General features: G+C 47.8%; 1 protein-coding gene across 3 annotated transcripts in view; it reads right to left on the reverse strand.

Moving 5' to 3' along the window:
• Stat5b (signal transducer and activator of transcription 5B) overlaps window positions 1-17,059 on the reverse strand; it is a 74,182-nt gene that overhangs the window by 17,099 nt on the left and 40,024 nt on the right. For 2 of the 3 annotated variants that reach the window (XM_051158632.1, XM_051158633.1), the window contains 7 exons: window positions 12,330-12,467; window positions 7,943-8,099; window positions 5,208-5,297; window positions 4,078-4,252; window positions 1,198-1,328; window positions 845-996; window positions 288-443 (listed from right to left, as the gene is read on the reverse strand). In XM_051158632.1, the coding sequence (XP_051014589.1) occupies window positions 288-443; window positions 845-996; window positions 1,198-1,328; window positions 4,078-4,252; window positions 5,208-5,297; window positions 7,943-8,099; window positions 12,330-12,457 (989 nt within the window). In that variant the 5' untranslated portion in view covers window positions 12,458-12,467. Of the gene's footprint in view, window positions 1-287; window positions 444-844; window positions 997-1,197; window positions 1,329-4,077; window positions 4,253-5,207; window positions 5,298-7,942; window positions 8,100-12,329; window positions 12,483-17,059 lie in introns of all 3 variants that reach the window. The other variant, XM_051158634.1, reaches the window with a different exon arrangement.

The following is a 17,059-nucleotide window of genomic DNA, read 5'->3' on the forward strand; positions in this document are numbered from 1 at the left end:
GTGGGAGAAGGGAGACAGGCAGAGGAGGAAGGGGTCTGGCCTGTGTTCCCAGGGAGGACATGGGGGTTGGAGACAGGTGTGAGAGAGGCTGGGTACCATGGTGCTTCCTGCAGTGTCCCAACACACACTGGGTCAGGAGAGCCACAGCAGCAGAGCTACTGGAGCCACAGTGGGCAGAGGAGCAGGATCGGGGCAGAGTTCTGGGTTTGGACAGCTCCTGGGCATCAACAGGCCCAACCCCAGCAACTGGCATGTCCCCCTGAGCATGGCCAGGAGGCAGCAGTCACCTGGTGACCAGGGCTGAGATGATGTCTGTGATGGTGGCGTTGACTTCGGCCAGCATCTCCTCCACGGGGCCTGGGATGGGCAGCTGCTGGCAGAGGTGCTCGGCCCTGCGGATCTGCTGCCGGTTCTGCCAGATGATCTCGGCCAGCTTCTCACACCTGCAAGGAGCCGCGGCCCTCAGAGGGACAGTGGCTTCTGTTCCAGCCCAGGCCAGGAGAGGAGGCTGAATGACACTGTCCCTCCCTCCCAATCAAGTCCCCCAGGAAGGTGCTGGCCTTGGCCACCAGTACCCTGCATGGGCACAGAGCAGAGTCCTACTTCCCAAAAGCCGAGGGCAGACAGGGTGGCCCCAGCTTGGAACCAACCAGCTCAGGAGTAGCCCTGCCCATTCCAAGGCACCGCTGTCCCTTGGAGGAGGGGGCACGGGTCTGAGGAGCCAAGTCCCACTGGGAGCTGTCACAGACAGTGGGGATCTGCTGCTCACGGCCATGGGGAGGGACAGAAGAGGCAGCTGGCATCATCGCCCGAGCTGCCCGCCCTGCCCACCTCTCGCCCTCACCAGGACTGCAGCACATCCAGGCTGCCCTCGGGGGGACCCCCGTTCCCGGCCAGCTGCTGCCGCCGCTTCCACTGGATCAGCTCGTCGTCCAGAATGATGGTCTGTTGCTTGCGCAGCAGCTGCAGGGTCTTCTGGTGTTTTTCAGCCAGCTCCTGCATGAGGGCACAGCAGCCTTCTGGCTCCCGGGGAGCAGCTCCCAGGGCCTGGCCCAGAACCTGGCGCTTGGCCCTGCCCTCTCACAGCTGCTCCAGCTCGCATGCACCCCCAGAAGGAGGGGACCTGCTCTCATCTTGGCTCTGTCCCCCACCTGGTGCCCTGAGTCTCTGGGGCAGAGGGATGCAGGATCCACTAACCACTCGGTACTGCTGAAGAGTCTGTGCCTCTCGCTGCAGCCAGGTCTCCAGGGACACTTGCTTCTGCTGGAGGGCTGTCTCCCGGCTCATGCGCTCCTGGGGGTTCAGCTGAGCCAGCTGGGCAAACTGAGCTGGAAGAGGGGACAGGGCACCCACCACCATCATTTCTTATATACAGTGGGAAGTCCTGAGTGTCTCCCATTCTCAGGGTCAGATGTCCCAGCAACAGTAAGTTGGGGTTCCAATTAGTCATGGCATCCCATGATGACGGTGCTCTCTCAGAAGGTAGGCTCTAGTCTCTCTTTAGAGTTCTTCTAACCTAGGCTCTCCTGGGCTGGGAGCAGTTGCTTGATGGGAAAGCAACAACTTGGTCCTGCTTGCCTCTCTGCTCGGCACACAGAGGGCATCCTGCTTTCCACACATGGCAGTAGGTTTGATGTTAGGCCGGGTGTACAAGTGGCTCTGTGGTTTACCAGCTGGGTGAACTTGGGCAAATCCCTTTCTTTCCCATGCCTCAGTCTCCCATCTGTCAAGGGAGGATCCTGACATCAGCTCAGGGAGCTGCTCGGCGACTAATGCTCCCGTGCCTCTCTTTATGCATGCTGGGGGTCAGACCCAGGACTTGGTGCTTGCTTAGCCCGCTCCCAACAGAGCTACATCCTCAGTTTTCTTTTTGCACTTTTCTGTACATTTGGATGAACCCTGAGACACAAGCAGCATACAGAGCCATGTAAAGAGCTCAACAGCCCTGCTCAAGCAAGCATGTCCAGGTCTGACCTACTTGCCCATCACCACTGCTTGCAACCCTTCTTTGTTCACCACTCGACACCCAGAAAAAGACCCTGAGTGACCCCCTAGCAGCCAGGCATCCTTGCTCAGGTCTTGCCGAGAATTTGTGCACACTGGCATGTCTCATTTAAGTTCCTGGCTGGCCTCTGAGAACCATGTCACACTGACCTTGTCCTTGCCCCAGGGACACATTAGCTGGGACAGACAAAAGCAACATTGAGACAGCCAGAATAAGCCCACAAGTATAATTTATGCTGGCCTCAGGGTACAGAAGTAAAGGATGCCGGCTCTTTCTCAAAGATTTATAATCTGGGAAGCCTGGGAGTCAGTAAATAATGTCAACATACTGATGTGCTGTGTTCTACCCCCATGACCTTAGAAGACACAGGCTATGTGCCTGGGGTTGAGGGCCAAAAAGTCCTCTGAGATCCTTACTTTTCCGTTTTTTGTTTGCTTTTGTTTTGTTTGTTCTTTTGAGACAGGGTTTCTCTGTGTAGCCCTGGCTGTCCTGGACTTGCTTTGTAGACCAGGCTGGCCTTTAACTCACAGAGATCCACCTGCCTCTGCCTCCCTGATCTCTGGGATTACAGGCGTGAGCCACCACACCCAGCTAATTCTTTTTAAAATTTTAATTGTTTTTAGATTTATTTTATATTATGTGTATGAGTGTTTTGTATAGATGTATATCTGTGTACCATGTGCGTGCCTGGTGCCCACAGAGGTCAGAAGAGGGTATTGGAGTACTTGGAAGTGGAGTTATAGACGGCTTTGAGCCACCACGTGGATTCTGGGAATAAAACCCAAGTCCTATACAAGGGCAGGCAGTGCTCTTAATCACTGGAGCCCTGGGTCCAGCCCTCTCTGAGAGTCTGAGACATGCAATACAGGCATGGAGAAGAAAGTGCTAATGCTCCTTGTAGGGTCAGGAGGAAGTGCTGGTGAGCCTCCACAACCCTTAGAAGGATTCTCAATTTCTGTGTGTCTCAGAACAAAGGCTTGGAACGTTGTTCATAAGGCAGACAGGGTCCTAGGAAAGCCTTTCTGGATAGCCCACTAAACGGTGGGCACCACAAGTAGCGCTCCTTCCGTGCTGGTGGTGAGCCGGGGCCTCACACACGCTAGGAAAGCACTCTACCATTGCGCTACACCCCGAGCACCCACATGTGATGTGCTTCCAATTTATCGCGCCAGCAAGGCTGCGCTTATAAAATGCCCACTCTAGGTCAGGAGGTGGTGGCGCACACCACTGATACCAGCACTTGGAGGCAGAAGCGGGTGGATCTCTGAGTTGGAGGCCAGCCTGGTCTACAGAGTGAGTTCCAGGACAGCCAGGACTACACAAAAAGACTGTCTAAAAACCAAAACCAAAACAAAAAATAGAATGCTTACTCTATTATGACTGTATTATACCCTCTGTAAACTATTTATTAAACTATGAATGCTGTTTGTTTTGTCTGTTTGTTGAGACAGGGTTTCTCTGTGTAACAGCCCTGTCTTGTCTAGAACTTGCTATATAAACTAGACTGGTCTTGAACTCACAGAGACTCGCCTGCCTCTGCCTCTCAAGTGCTGGAATTAAGGTGTGCACCACCATGCTTGGCAAAGCTGTATTTATTTATGTCTATAAGTGTTTTGTTTGCATGTATGCACACTGTAAGAGGGCATTGGCTCCCATGGGACTACAGTGCTAGATGGTTGTAAGCCGCTATGTGGGTGCTGGGACTTGAACTCAGGGCCTCTGGAGGAGCAGCCAGTGCTCTTTGCTGTCTCTCCAGCCCATGAATGTCTGGGCTGAGTACAGTAAGCCTGAGCAAGATGCCACACTCTCCCCACCAGGTGCCTCATCCTTCTAGCTCCTTCTTCAGTGTGAATGCTTCCATTCCACCCAGACAAAGGCAAGGCTCTGAACGGAACCTTCTGTCCCCTCAGAGTTTGCTCCTGACCTCACTCCTGCCCCTAGGCGCCCTGGGTCCCACTGCCAGGCTCACCTTGGATGCATAGACTCTCCTGGTACTAGATGGTGACCCTCCTACACACACACACATACCTGCAAGATGCTCGTGGCATCCTGGACCCTGTATCAGCGCTCACCTTGGATGCGCAGGCTCTCCTGGTACTGGATGATGAAGTACTCTTGGGTCTGTTGCAGCTTCTTCAGCTCGTTCTCTGTGTCCTGAGTGATCAGCCGCAGCTCCTCAAACGTCTGGTTGATCTGAAGGTGCTTCTGGGACATGGCGTCAGCAAGGACACCAGCTGGAGAGCTCCCCTGGGGACAGATGGAGAGGTCCAGGGTGTCAGGGTGGGAGGAAGCCTCTGGTCCTAATCCTTAGGTGAAGCTAAGACTCCCAAAGTTAGTTTGAGGTCAGAAGAAGTCACAAGTGTGCCGTGTGTTCTCACACATGGGGGCAGACGGGACAGCGTGAGGAGGTGACCTGACAGGACACCTTTACGGTGAAAACTTCTGTTTCAGCTCTGAACTCGCTGGGGCGGTGGTGGCGCACGCCTTTAATCCCAGCACTTGGGAGGTAGAGGCAGGTGGATCTCTGTGAGTTTAAGGCCAGTCTGGTCTACAAAGTGAGTCCAGGACAGTCAAGGCTACAAAGAGAAACCCTGTCTTGAAAAACAAGAAAGAGAGAGAGAGAAACTCAACTCCACATGCCTCACATGCCTCACATGCCTCAGAGGTTCACTCAGGTCTCCTACTGATGATTATGACCCCTGAATTCCATACTTATTCATATTACCCAATGCCATGACTGTGGCTATGTTGGGGACACATTGGGAATACATGGTCTGTATCTATCTTAAGGCATTCTGGTGACAAAGTCATTTGCTTCCACCATGGATGAAGCCACGCCTCTCAAAGGCACCTGCAGCCCCCACAGCTGCAGTTATGGGACAGACATGCACAAAGCCTCTGTGGATCTGGCTACGTCTGACCCACTCTTTCATCAGCTGACCCAGAGAGCATGAGGAAGTTTCTCCTAAGTCATCTCACCTGACTGTGAGCATGCTTCAACACAAAAACGATTTGCACATGTTAAGTGACTTGCCCATATTCCCTTTGCTCTGTGGTTGTGGTTTCACTGAAGTATAAATGTAAGATCAGCTCCCCTAAAGAGACACTAGTGCATACTGGGTCACCTTGACAAAGTGGGGTGCAAGGAGAAATGGATCAAGACGGGCTCCCCAGAGCCTCTCCCACACCCATGGGCACTCACGTTGTTGGCTTCTCGGACCAGCCTCTGTTCATTGTACAGAATGTGCCGGATACAGCGAACCAGCTCCATGGGGCAGCGGTCATAGGTGCTCTGAAAGAGGAAAATAGCAGATATCACTTTGTTCCGCTCCGTGCTGCGGGTTAGCCTGACTCAGGACAGGGAGGCTTACGTTGGAGATGCGGTTATCCATGAAGCTGCTGCCAGTGCAGCTCCTCCCACAGGGGCAGGAACACATCATGGAAAAGGCAATTACAGTAAAAAGGTAAGGCTGCTTTCTTTCCTCAATCTTAATGCTAAAAGCACTATAGACATTCTTGGAAACGGGTAAGTTTTTAAAAGGCTACAGCAGACAAGAGACAGGACACTGAAATTTCCTGTCAGTTTTCATCAGAATTACTATCACAGTGAGGGGAAGACAGGCATCTTCTTTCTCTGGATGGGGCATCCCAAGAGGACGACGCATCAGTTATTTAAGAGTTTGAGGCCAGCTTAACATCATGGTATGACCCTACCTCATACTGCCCTTACAGAAGACCCGAGTTCAACTTCAAGCACCCATGTCAGGAGGCTCAAAACTGCCTGTACTGCCAACTCCAGGGGATATGATGCCCTCTTCTGGCACTTAAGGGCACTGCACTCATGCACACACACACATGCACACACACAAATTTAAAAATGTAAAAGTATTAGAAGCAAGGAAATGGGGCTGGAGAGATGGCTCAGAGGTTAAGAGCACTGACTGCTCTTCCAAAGGTCATGAGTTCAATTCCCAGCAACCACATGGTGGCTCACAACCATCTCTTCTGGCCTGCAGGCAGAATGCTATATACATAATAAATAAATAAATTAAAAAAAAAAAAAAAAGCAAGGAAATGAGCAATCTTCTTAAGATGTTAACATCAAAGCCAAAATAAGGTTGCAGAGTGTTTTTAGGTTAAAGAACAGTAAAAGGTAGACAGGATGGCTGGGACAAGAGGGTTGTTTAAAGTTCAGGACCAGCACGGGCTACAATGGGAGGCCCTATCTCAAAAACAAATGACACAAAATTGAAAGCGAACCAAATAAAACGTTAAGGAGATATGACAACTCTAGGTATAATACATGAGCTTTGACTGGACCCTGGACTGAAGAACAGAAGATACCAGAAAGGACACTTCTGAGTCAGTTGACAAATGGATATGGGACAGTATTAAGTAAGAATTAGTGTACATGTTAACACACTAAACTTACTATAAAGGTATATGTAAAAAAAAAAAAAAAGAAGAAGAAATATAATTTAAAAAAATGAAAAGCAAGCCGGGAGTGGTGGCACATGCTTTTAGTCCCAGCACTTGGGAGGCAGAGGCAGGCGGATCGCTGTGAGTTCGAGGCCAGCCTGGTCTACAAAGCAAATCCAGAACAGCCAAGGCTACACAGAGAAACCCTGTTAGAAAAAAAGAAGAAAAAACCCACACTAAACCTGATATCTGTGTTATGATCATGTAAGCGAAGGCTCATGCTCTTAGAACCTACACAGTGAGATACGCAGGGGAGGGATGTAATGCAGGCACCTTGCTCTCAACTAAAAAGTGTGTGTGTGTGTGTGTGTGTGTGTGTGTGTGTGTGTGTGTGTGTGTGTGTGTTTAGGGGAAGGAAGAGAGAAATGATAAAGTAAATGTTGGCAGCAGATGAATGTGAGCTTATGTAAGGGGCTCATTGTACCATGCTGCAGCTTCCTGCAAATTTAAACTTATTTGTGTGTGTGTGTGTGTGTGTGTGTGTGTGTTTTATTTTTTTGAGACAGGGCTTCTCTGTGGATCCTCAAACTTATTTTGAAATAAAAAAAAAGTTTAAAGAGGGAGCAAAAGCCATGGCTGGGAGTGGTACACACCTGTGACCTGGGGTTGGAGTGGAACCGATGCAGGAGGATTTCCAGTTTGTAGCCAGCCTGAGCTACACAGTGAAGCTTTTTTTAAATCTCCTTTAAAAAATATTTTATTTTCTATTTTATTTATGTCTATGTGTTACCACGGGCCACATGTGGGTGAGTGCCTGTGGAGGTCAGAAGAGGGCGCCTCAGCCCCTGGAGCTGGAGTTACAGGTAATCGCAAATCTCTTGTTGTGGAAGCTGAGAACTGGACTTAGGTCCCCTGGCAGAGAAGTGGGATGGCTGGTTTTGTGTCAGCTTGACACAGGCTAGAGTCATCAGAGGAGAGAGCCTCAGTTGAGAAAAATGCCTTCATAGGATTGGATTGTAGGCAAGCCTGTAGGGCATTTTCTTAATTAGTGATTGACGTGGGTGGGTCCACCCCCTGGCTGGTGGTCCTGGGAGCTTTAAGGAAGCAGTAAGCAGCATTCCTTCATGGCCTCTGTATCAGCTCCTGCCTCTGGGTCCCTGCCTTGCTTGGGTTCCTGTCCTGACTTCCTCCAATGACAACAGTGACCTGGAAGGGTAGGCAATACAAACCCTTTCTTCCTTCATTCACTTTTGGTCACAGTGTTTCATCACAGCAATAATTACCCTAAGACAAGCAGGAAGCGCTCTTAACCACAGAGCCAACTCTCCAGCCCCACGGTGAGACTCCTTTCTCAAAAGAAGGTAACAGCCACAACCGCAAAGCCAATCAGAACCATGTGCGTGGAGCACACAATTGTACGATGTTGGGCTGAAGATCAGAGCGCACGTGTCTACAGAAGGTTAAATAAAGAAGACCTCAAAGGGGCGGGGCCGGAGTGTGGCCAGCATGTGCACCCACCTGGAGCTGCGTGGCATAGTGCCCCAGCTTGATCTTCAGCAAAAACCCATCTTCCCCCACCTGGTGCTCCGCCTTCTTCTGCAGCTCCTGCACCAGGCCCTCCAGGAGCTGGGTGGCCTTAATGTTCTCCTGTGGATTATCAAGATCTATTGAGTCCCTAGGGGAAAAAAATTACACAATCTGTATACATACATGCACAGGAGCCTGTACACATGCAGCGTCTACATACTATGTTTGTTTTGTGGGGGCTTTCTTTTCTTTTCTTGAGACAGGGTCCTACACTATATCCCAGACTGGCCAGGTGTCTTGTTTCGGCATCCCGAGTACTAAGACCACAGGTGTGAGCCACCATATGAGCCTGAAACATGATTTCTTCTTTATATTCATATGTGTTAAGAAACACCCCAGTACACATTGGCTAAATGTCTACATTGCTCTATTCTAATGACCTTAGTGGAACTGTACATTTCTTTCTTTCTATTCTTTTTTCTTTTTTTGGCTTTTCGAGACAGGGTCTCTCTGTGTAGCCTTGGCTGTCCTGGACTCACCCTGTAGACCAGGCTGGCCTCGAACTCACAGAGATCCGCCTGCCTCTGCCTCCCGAGTGCTGGGATTACAGGCATGTGCCACCATACCTGGCTGGAAACTGTACATTTCTTAACAAACAAACAAATAGACACACACACACACAGACACACACACACACACACACACACACACACACACACACACACACACACACACACTCTCCCCCTTCTCCTTTCCTTTCCTGACTGACTCTGGTATTAACCCACTTGCCTCCTAGGGATGAAAGGGAAAGGTTTCCTCCTGCACTCTGAAGGGAGTTAGTTACGGGTCTGCTAACTTCTGGTTTATAGCCCCATCTCCAGGGTGTAAGGGGCACAAGGCCAAGACTGTTCAGCATATCCTTTCCAGCCCTGACTGTTTCCAGGCCCCCCAGTCACTGCCCTTTCTAAGGAACCCTGGAAGGGAGGCATCAAGGTAGAAGGTGCCTACAAGTATTTACACCCATGAGAAATGTCTGTCATCGTTACAGATGTGGGACTTGGAAGGAATGCTAGCTTGTCCAGGGAAGGCGAGAAGCCAGTCCACAGACTTCAAGTATCATTCAGAGCTGGTCAGCTGGTGACAGGGGTTGGGTCCACTTCCTCTTCCTCTTTGTTCTTTTGTCCTTTAAAAATTTTTGTCTACAAAGTTAGGCAACAATTGCTACTGGGTAATACTTAAGTGACTTAGCGCGCTGAGAAACCAAACAGCTGTCAGACTGAAATAATATCTAATTACTGCTGGTCAGGTCCAGCGCCAGGGAAGAGAGCCAGTGGCAGCTAAAAGGCTGCCACATGCAAATCTCCGCAGTTAGTGAGTGCCTGGTGGCAAACAGAGACGCGCACAGGGGCACCAAAGCCCTGAGACTGTGTTATTAGAGACCACCTGACCTGTGTCTGGAGAAGGCAGTGACAGAGCCAATTTTTAGATATGCGTGCTCTACGTGTTGAATAAAAATATGTATTAAGTAAAAGTCTAGAAGGACTGAAGACACAACCTTGCTCCTCTGTTCTGACTGGGAGCCCACTGTTGAGAGAGGAACCAGTCCTTGAGCAGAACTCAGCAGTCTGGTTCTCAGCTTGGACTCAACCATCGCCTGTGACAAGAATCTTCACGACAACTTCAGTATGAAGACCTGGAGGCTCTTCATTGATAGCTTTCTTTTCTTTTTGTTTGTTCGTTTGTTTGTTTGTTTTTCAAGACAGGGTTTCTCTGTGTAACCTTGACTGTCCTGGACTCGCTTTGTAGACCAAGCTGGCTTTGAACTCACAGCAATCTGCCTGCCTCAGCCTCCCAAGTGCTGGGATTAAAGGTGTGCACCACTACGCCCGACTTCTTTTCTTTTCTTTTTTCTTTTTTTGGTTTCTCTTTGCAGCCTTGACTATCCTGGAACTCACTCTATAGACCAGGCTGGCCTCGAACTCACCGAGATCTGCCTACCTCTGCCTCTTGAGTGCTGGGATTAAAGGTTTGTGCTACCATCGCCTGGGAATATCTTTTTTTTTTCTTTCTTTCTTTCTTTTTCTTTCTTCCTTCCTTCCTTCCTTTCTTTCTTTCTTTTTTCTTTTTATGAAAAGCAAGAACGACCTAAAGTCCAGAATATCCAAAGGGTATTCAGTGAGAAGAAAACTCAGGAGACCTGTTAGATGCAAGCCTGTTCGCCTTGGACTGTGCAGAGTTTCTGGGCTCTAGTAATCCCCCTGTCTCAGCCTCCCCAGTTGATGGAATTACAAGCATGTGCTATCGTGCTCAAATAAACGAAAACCTTGTTTTGTTTTCTTATGGTGTTGAGCCAGGTCTGTTGAGCTGGACAAAAGCTCCACCATTCAATCTATATCCTATCTCTAGCCGCTAAATGAGATTTTTAAACCAACAGAAGCTTCCTACTAATGTTCTCCTAAATCCTCCAAATCATTAAATGAGAAAAGAAAATGAAAAGTACTAACCCAGGTGCATTTGATGTTCTTATATTTAGCCAGTTTTTTTCCCCCTCTTAATTATATGAAGCTAGGATTTTTTTTTTTTTAATTGCCTAGAAAATTGCTTTCCTTTGGAACGCTTTCTTCTGAACAGAACCGTGCTAACAAGCTGTCGCAATTACCCTATGGCAGTATCACTGTGGATATGGACAGCCTTCTCCCAACAGTGTCAGGGCTGGCTCTCCAAAGAGGTGAAAGAGCCTGGTGAAAGCCTGGCTGGTCTCATCAGACTTGTCACACTGACTGACAGACCGGGGCCAAGCAGCAAGCTCCCTGCCCTGGGCACTGCCGGGCACAGCTGATGGCTACTGTTTAACAGTGACGGTAGAGAAGATGCTGCAGGGCTGAGGACAAGGTCCGTGGTGAACAGGTTGTCTTGGGTGCCGGGAGCTTTGCTCCAGTACTGCAAGATAAAATGCATTGGCCCTGGACTGCGTTACACCAATCTAACAATGTAAAAACTCAAGTATGTAATGCATAGTTGGGGAAATAAAGATAAAATGTTGGCTAAGTCAACATAGTATTTAAAAAGAAAAAAACTGTGTGTGTGTGTGTGTGTGTGTGTGTGTGTGTGTGTGTGTGTGTGTGTGTGTGTGTGAACATGCTTGGAGGTCAGAGAATAACTTTCAGGAGTCAGTTTTCTTCTACCATGTGGGTTCTGAGAATGAAATTCAGGACATCAGGCTTGGGGACGATTCCTTTACTCACTGAGCCATCTTGCCACATTGTTAAGGTTTGAGAGTATTTTTGTTTGTATATGTAAATATACAATAAAAAAAAAAAAACACAAATGTTTCAAGCCAGGTATAGTGGCACTCACCTTTAATCCCAGCACTCCAGAAGCAGAGGCAGGCAGATCTCTGTGAATTCGAGGCCAGCCTACTTTACAGAGTTAGTTCCAGAAAAACGAAAACCAAAGAGCCAGGAATGTTTTGATTGTTAAGTTAAGGTATTAAGTATCTGGTTTATAAGCTATAAATTTCAGCACATAGGAGGCAAAGGCTGATTTGGAGTCTAAGGCTAGTCTGGTCTACATAATAAATGCAGGCCGCCCAGAACCACACAGTGAAACCTTACCTTGGGGGAAAAAAAAATGCCAGGCATAGTTCACACCTTTAATTCCAGCCCTTGTGAGATCCAGGACAGGCAGGGCTACATAAAGAGACCTTGTCTCAAGAAACAAACAAACAAAAAAAGGGCTGGAGAGAAGACTATGTGGCTAAGAGGGCGTCCTGCTCTTCCTGAAGACCTGAGTTCAGATCCCAGCACCACTCTGGGTGGCTCACAACCACCTGTAACACCAGCTCCGAGGGATCTCGTGCCATTTTCTAGCCTGTGCAGGTACCTGCCATCATCTGTACACACGTGCACGTACACACACACACACACACACACACACACACACACACACACATGCGTGCGCACGCATACACACATAAAATTAGAAACCAGCAAAAATTAAGATTCCAAGAGTTATTTCATCTCCCTAAATCTACAAGAAGGCTATATAACTTTTTGTGGATTATATACAGCTTTTCAGAAAGCTTTTCTTGGTAGGTCCTAAGGGCTGAGCCCGGAGCCTCATGCCTGCACTCTACCACTGAGCCACACACCCAGCCCAACACACACGGCTCTTCTTTCTTTCTTTCTTCCTTTCTTTCTTTCTTTCTAAGGTAGGGACAGGGTCTCACTCTGCAGTTCAAATTTGCAATCCTTACAGGTGGGGACCACTAGGCCCAGGTTACACACAACTCCTTAAAGTCTCTGCCATAACATTTTTCTAGTCAAAGTTCTGTATCCTTGGCGCGTCCCCAGACATGCTGTAGAGACCGTTCACCTACCAGGCTTGGCTTTCGATCCACTGGGATAAATAATGGCGCACCTCGATGGGGAAATGCTGGCCGTACAAGGCCTGCATCTGATGAAGGGCGTCGCCCTGGAGCTGCTGAGCCTGTATCCACGTTGCCATGGTTCACAACCTGTTAAACAAAGACCTTGACTGATTGATTTGTTTGTTTCTAGTCCCCGCCCCCCTTCAAAGCCCAGGGTATAAACAGGCACAGGGTTTAAAAGTGAATGTCCTTTCTCCTTTTGGTACACTGAAGGTCGTCTTTAAAATTTTTTTCTTTATTATTATTATTAGTGTGTGTTGGGTGAAGTGTGGGTGCGCATGTGCCAGGGAGAATGCATAGAGGTCAGAGGGCAACTTCATGGAGTTGGTCTCTTTGCACCTTTACATGGGCTCTAGGGATCAATTGCAGGTTGCTGGGTTGCTTAGTAACTGCCGTTACCCACTGAACCATCTCACCTGGCCAGGATCAATATTCTCAAACTGGCCTTGAGCTTTATAATGTTTTCAAAATGCAGACACTCAGCACAGCCGTGGGGAGGGCCCTGGATGGGTCTTACAAAGTACTGACTGTTGTGGCACAAAAAGCAAAAACCACCTATAGGGAAGGCACGGCCAACAGCTCTGCCATCCCACATCGGGTCTTCACTTCTGTTCGAAACTGCCACAGGTGCTAAGGAGCGCGTCCACAGTCATTGCGTATGACTGGCAGAGCGATCAGAAAAGTAACTGCAGACTCGGTATTTGGGCTTTATAAAGCGGAGGAACATGCTACCGTTTGAAAAGGAGGTGAAAATATGGTCGCCAGACTGAGGCCTGCGTGTTATCTTAGTCAGCTTGGCAGCCATGCTCCTACAGAGCCGAGGCTTATCTGGCCAAGTTCCCGACACTCACTTTTGGAGTTACCCGCTGTGGACTTTGTAGGACAGTGTTCTGTTAAATTACAGCACGTACAGACCAACAAAACTAATGACAATATATCAGCTGGGAGAAGTACGAATGGACGGCTGGTTCTAACGGTGAGGAGAGGGCAGGCTTTGGGTGGGGTTAGTTCGTGCTTTCCTTATGTAATGGAGATTGAACCTATGACCTTGGCCATGGCTGATCTATATTCCAGGCCTCTTTGTAACTTTTTATTTGGAGACTGAGTCTCACTCAGTTGTCTAGGTTGGCTATGTACTCACTCTATAGCCGAAGCTGGCCTTAAACCTGCTATCTTCTTCTTTTTGTGGTGTTTGTTTATTTTTGTGGCAGGGTCTCTCTGTGTAGCCTTGGCTGTCCTGGAACTCTCTCTGTGGACCAGGCTGGCCTTGAACTCAGAGATCTGCCTGCCTCTGCCTCCCAAGTGCTAGGATAAAAGGTGTGCACCTCCACCACCACCACCCCAAGATTACAGGCTTGAGCCACGAGTCTCAGCACTAGTGAGACTTTTAGAGAAAAAAGTAAAGACTACTTTTATTATTTAAAGTAAATAATAATAAAAAGTAGAGAAATAAATTATTTTTGTTTTTTTAAACAGGCTCTTGCAGTGGAGCATTCCTATAATCCTAGAATTCAGGAGGTGAAGGCAGGAGGATCAAGTGTTCAAAGCCAGCCTGGTCTTCCTGACACTCTGTCTTAAAGAAACAAGACCCAAACCAAAACAGCACCAATGAAAGCATGCTTCAGAAAAATGGCTTTCTGAAATTCTAGGAATCTTTTCAGACAGACCTGAGACTTCAACGCATTTGGCAGAGAGCTTCTGGGATTCCCCTGACTAGAGAAGCAATGTTATAGGAGGCATTGAAACCAGCTCTTGCTCTAACTCTCCTTTCTGTAATGTGGACCTCGGCATCTTGAATCCCATCTGAAAACAGCTTAGCAACTAATTTGCACAGTCCTCCTAAGGACTATGTGGCAGCCATGGTCCAGTACGCTGGGCCTGGGTTTTGTTGACTCCCAGAGGCTGCACACGTGTGCCAGGAAACAAAGGTCCCTTTCTGTGAGCAGCGGCTGTCTGATCGAGTGACACCGAGCTATTTATGGACAAGTCAGTTAGCCAACAGCGAGGTGTGGGGAGGCTGCCGGTTACCTATTTTAGATGTGTCTGCCGCTATAGAACACTTGAAATGGTGCGTGGTTTAACTTGGGGCTTTCGGGGCGTTAGGGCTGGGACAACGGAGAGATTTTCCAAGACAGTAAATTTCAATGGGTGCGAGTTCACCAGAACAAACAAAGAAACAAACAAACTAACAAAATTGGGACAGGAGAACAATTCTGCTTCCTACTCAGGCACCTGAAAGTCGTCTGCACAGTTTTTTAGGGAAATCTCCAAAACAGAAGGATCAGCTCTCAGTTTTAGAGGAAGACTGAAGGGATGGGGAATGGAGGAGAACGGGGACTTAAGGACGTGGGAGCAGGCTGGGCGCGGTGGCGCGTGCCTGTGATCCCAGCACTCGGGAGGCAGAGGCAGGCGCATCTCTGTGAGTTCGAGGCCAGCTTGGTTTACAAAGTGAGTCCAGGACAGCCAAGGCCACACAGAGAAATCTTGTCTTAAAAAAAACAAAACAAAACAAAACAAAACAAAAAAAAACCCAACAAAACAAAAACAAACACAGAGGAGTGAAGAGCCGGGTTCAGGTAGCAATCTTTTTTAGTTAAGGATGGGAATGCTGGAGAGATGGCTCGGTAACTAAAAGCGCTTGCTGCTTTTTTGTTTGTTTGCTTGTCTCTCCTGGACACAGGGAGTGCACAAACATACTTGCCTGTATAACACTCATACATATAAAACCAATATAAACGCATGTTATAAAAAAACAAAAACAAACAAGGACTAGGCTAGGAAGATGACTCATCCAGTAAAGTACTTGCCTTGCAAGCATAAGGACCCAAGTTCAAATCCTAGAGTCCAGATAAAAAGCCAGGCAGGGTGGTACACACTTAAAATCTCAGTGCTGGAGAGGCAGAGACAGGTGGCTCTCTGAGGCTCACTGGCCAGTCAGTCTGACCTAATTGACCAAGTTGTCCAGGCCAATTAAAAACTGTCTCAAAAGAAGAGAGAGAGAGAGAGAGAGAGAGAGAGAGAGAGAGAGAGAGAGAGAGAGAGAGAGATGTGTGTTTGGGTATGGCGTCACAGTCATAAGGCAGAGGCAGGTAGATATTGTGAGTTCTAGGCCAGCCTGGTCTTTATAGCAAGTTTCAGGCCAGCCTGGGCTACATAGTGAGACCCTGTCTGAAAAATAAATTAGAAGGTGAATAGGTCCTGAGGTTAACCTCAAGCCTCCACAAGTGTACATACCACACACGCACACTCACACACTCACCCCCTAGAATGGGGTGGAAGTAGGGCATCGCTGTAGCTCCCTTAATGAACATCTGGATGATTCCAACAGCTGCAAAACTCTCTATGTCTGCAAATTCACCTGCTGAACTGCCCCAAGGCAAAAGAAGGGAAGTGGTTCCGCGCCCTCTTCCCAACTCACCCAAGTAAGAAAGCACTGGGCTCACTTTCTCCTCCTCTCTGTCACTTCCTGTCACTTACCACTGTCCGACACACATCATAAGCCTATTGACTAGGGAAGGTGAAGCCATCTTAAACGTACAAGGACTTTATCTAGAACAGTGCCTCGCAGATAAGCGTCACTGTTTTTGTTGTTGTTGCTTAAAAAAAAAAAAAAAACAACAAGTGAATAAATAAAAAATGAAGTTGAACATGTCAATTCTTTTCTTTGTGGTGAACGCCTTTAATCCCAGCACTCGGGAGGCAGAGGCAGGCGGATCTCTGTGAGTTCGAGGCCAGCCTGGTCTACAAAGTGAGTCCAGGACAGTCAAGGCTACACAGAGAAACCCTGTCTCGAAAAAAATAAAATAAAATAAAATAAAATAAAATAAATAAACAAACAGTTCCTTATATTGTGGTAATCCCCAACCATAAAATTATTTCATTGCTACTTCATAACCGTAATTTTGCTACTGTTATGAATCATAATGCAAATATCTGTATTTTCCAATGGTCTTAGGAGACCCCATGTGAAAAGATTGTTTGACCCCCCCAAAGGCGTTGTGACCCACACAAGTAGAGAACTGCTAAATGAACAAATACATAAATATTTCATGTGTTCTGTTGGTCAAGCTTATTACTGGAGTCTATTATTGTTTTAAGAGAGAATCCCAGCACTTGGTAAGCAGGTGGGAGGGTTTCGAATTCAGGCCAGCCTGGCCTTACAGGGCTGTGAGTTTAAGGCCAGACTGGGCTTACAGGTGATGCCTTTCCTTTAAAAATAAAATAAAATAAAATAAAACACCTTTGTTTTCTGAGACAGTCTCACTAGGTAGCCTTGGCTGGTCTGGAACTTAACATGTGGACCAGATAACCTTGAACTCAAAGAGATCCACCTGCCTCTGGCTCCTGAGTGTTGGTATTAAAGTTGTGCTCAGCTTCAGAAAATGTAGAAACAAACCCACAGAGACAGAAGGACTGTGGAGGTGTGCCACGCCAGGCATGGTGCTGCATTAAGTGCAGTGTGTGTTTCAGGGTTTATGTTTGATCTTAGTTTTCATTAAAAAGTGTAACACTGAGATCTGAGAAGTCGTCAGAATATTTTTATGATTCCAATTCTGAGCATGTCATGGTAGTTATTATTATTTTCTTAAATAGCATGCCACTTGAAGTGGGTAACAGCTGGAAAAATACAAAGTGGTAGTTGCCTTATTTTGATAAGTGTGTAAGAGTGCTTCAATGGG

The sequence above is a fragment of the Acomys russatus genome, chromosome 16 (assembly GCF_903995435.1).
Source record: "Acomys russatus chromosome 16, mAcoRus1.1, whole genome shotgun sequence".
Taxonomy (NCBI): Eukaryota; Metazoa; Chordata; class Mammalia; order Rodentia; family Muridae; genus Acomys; species Acomys russatus.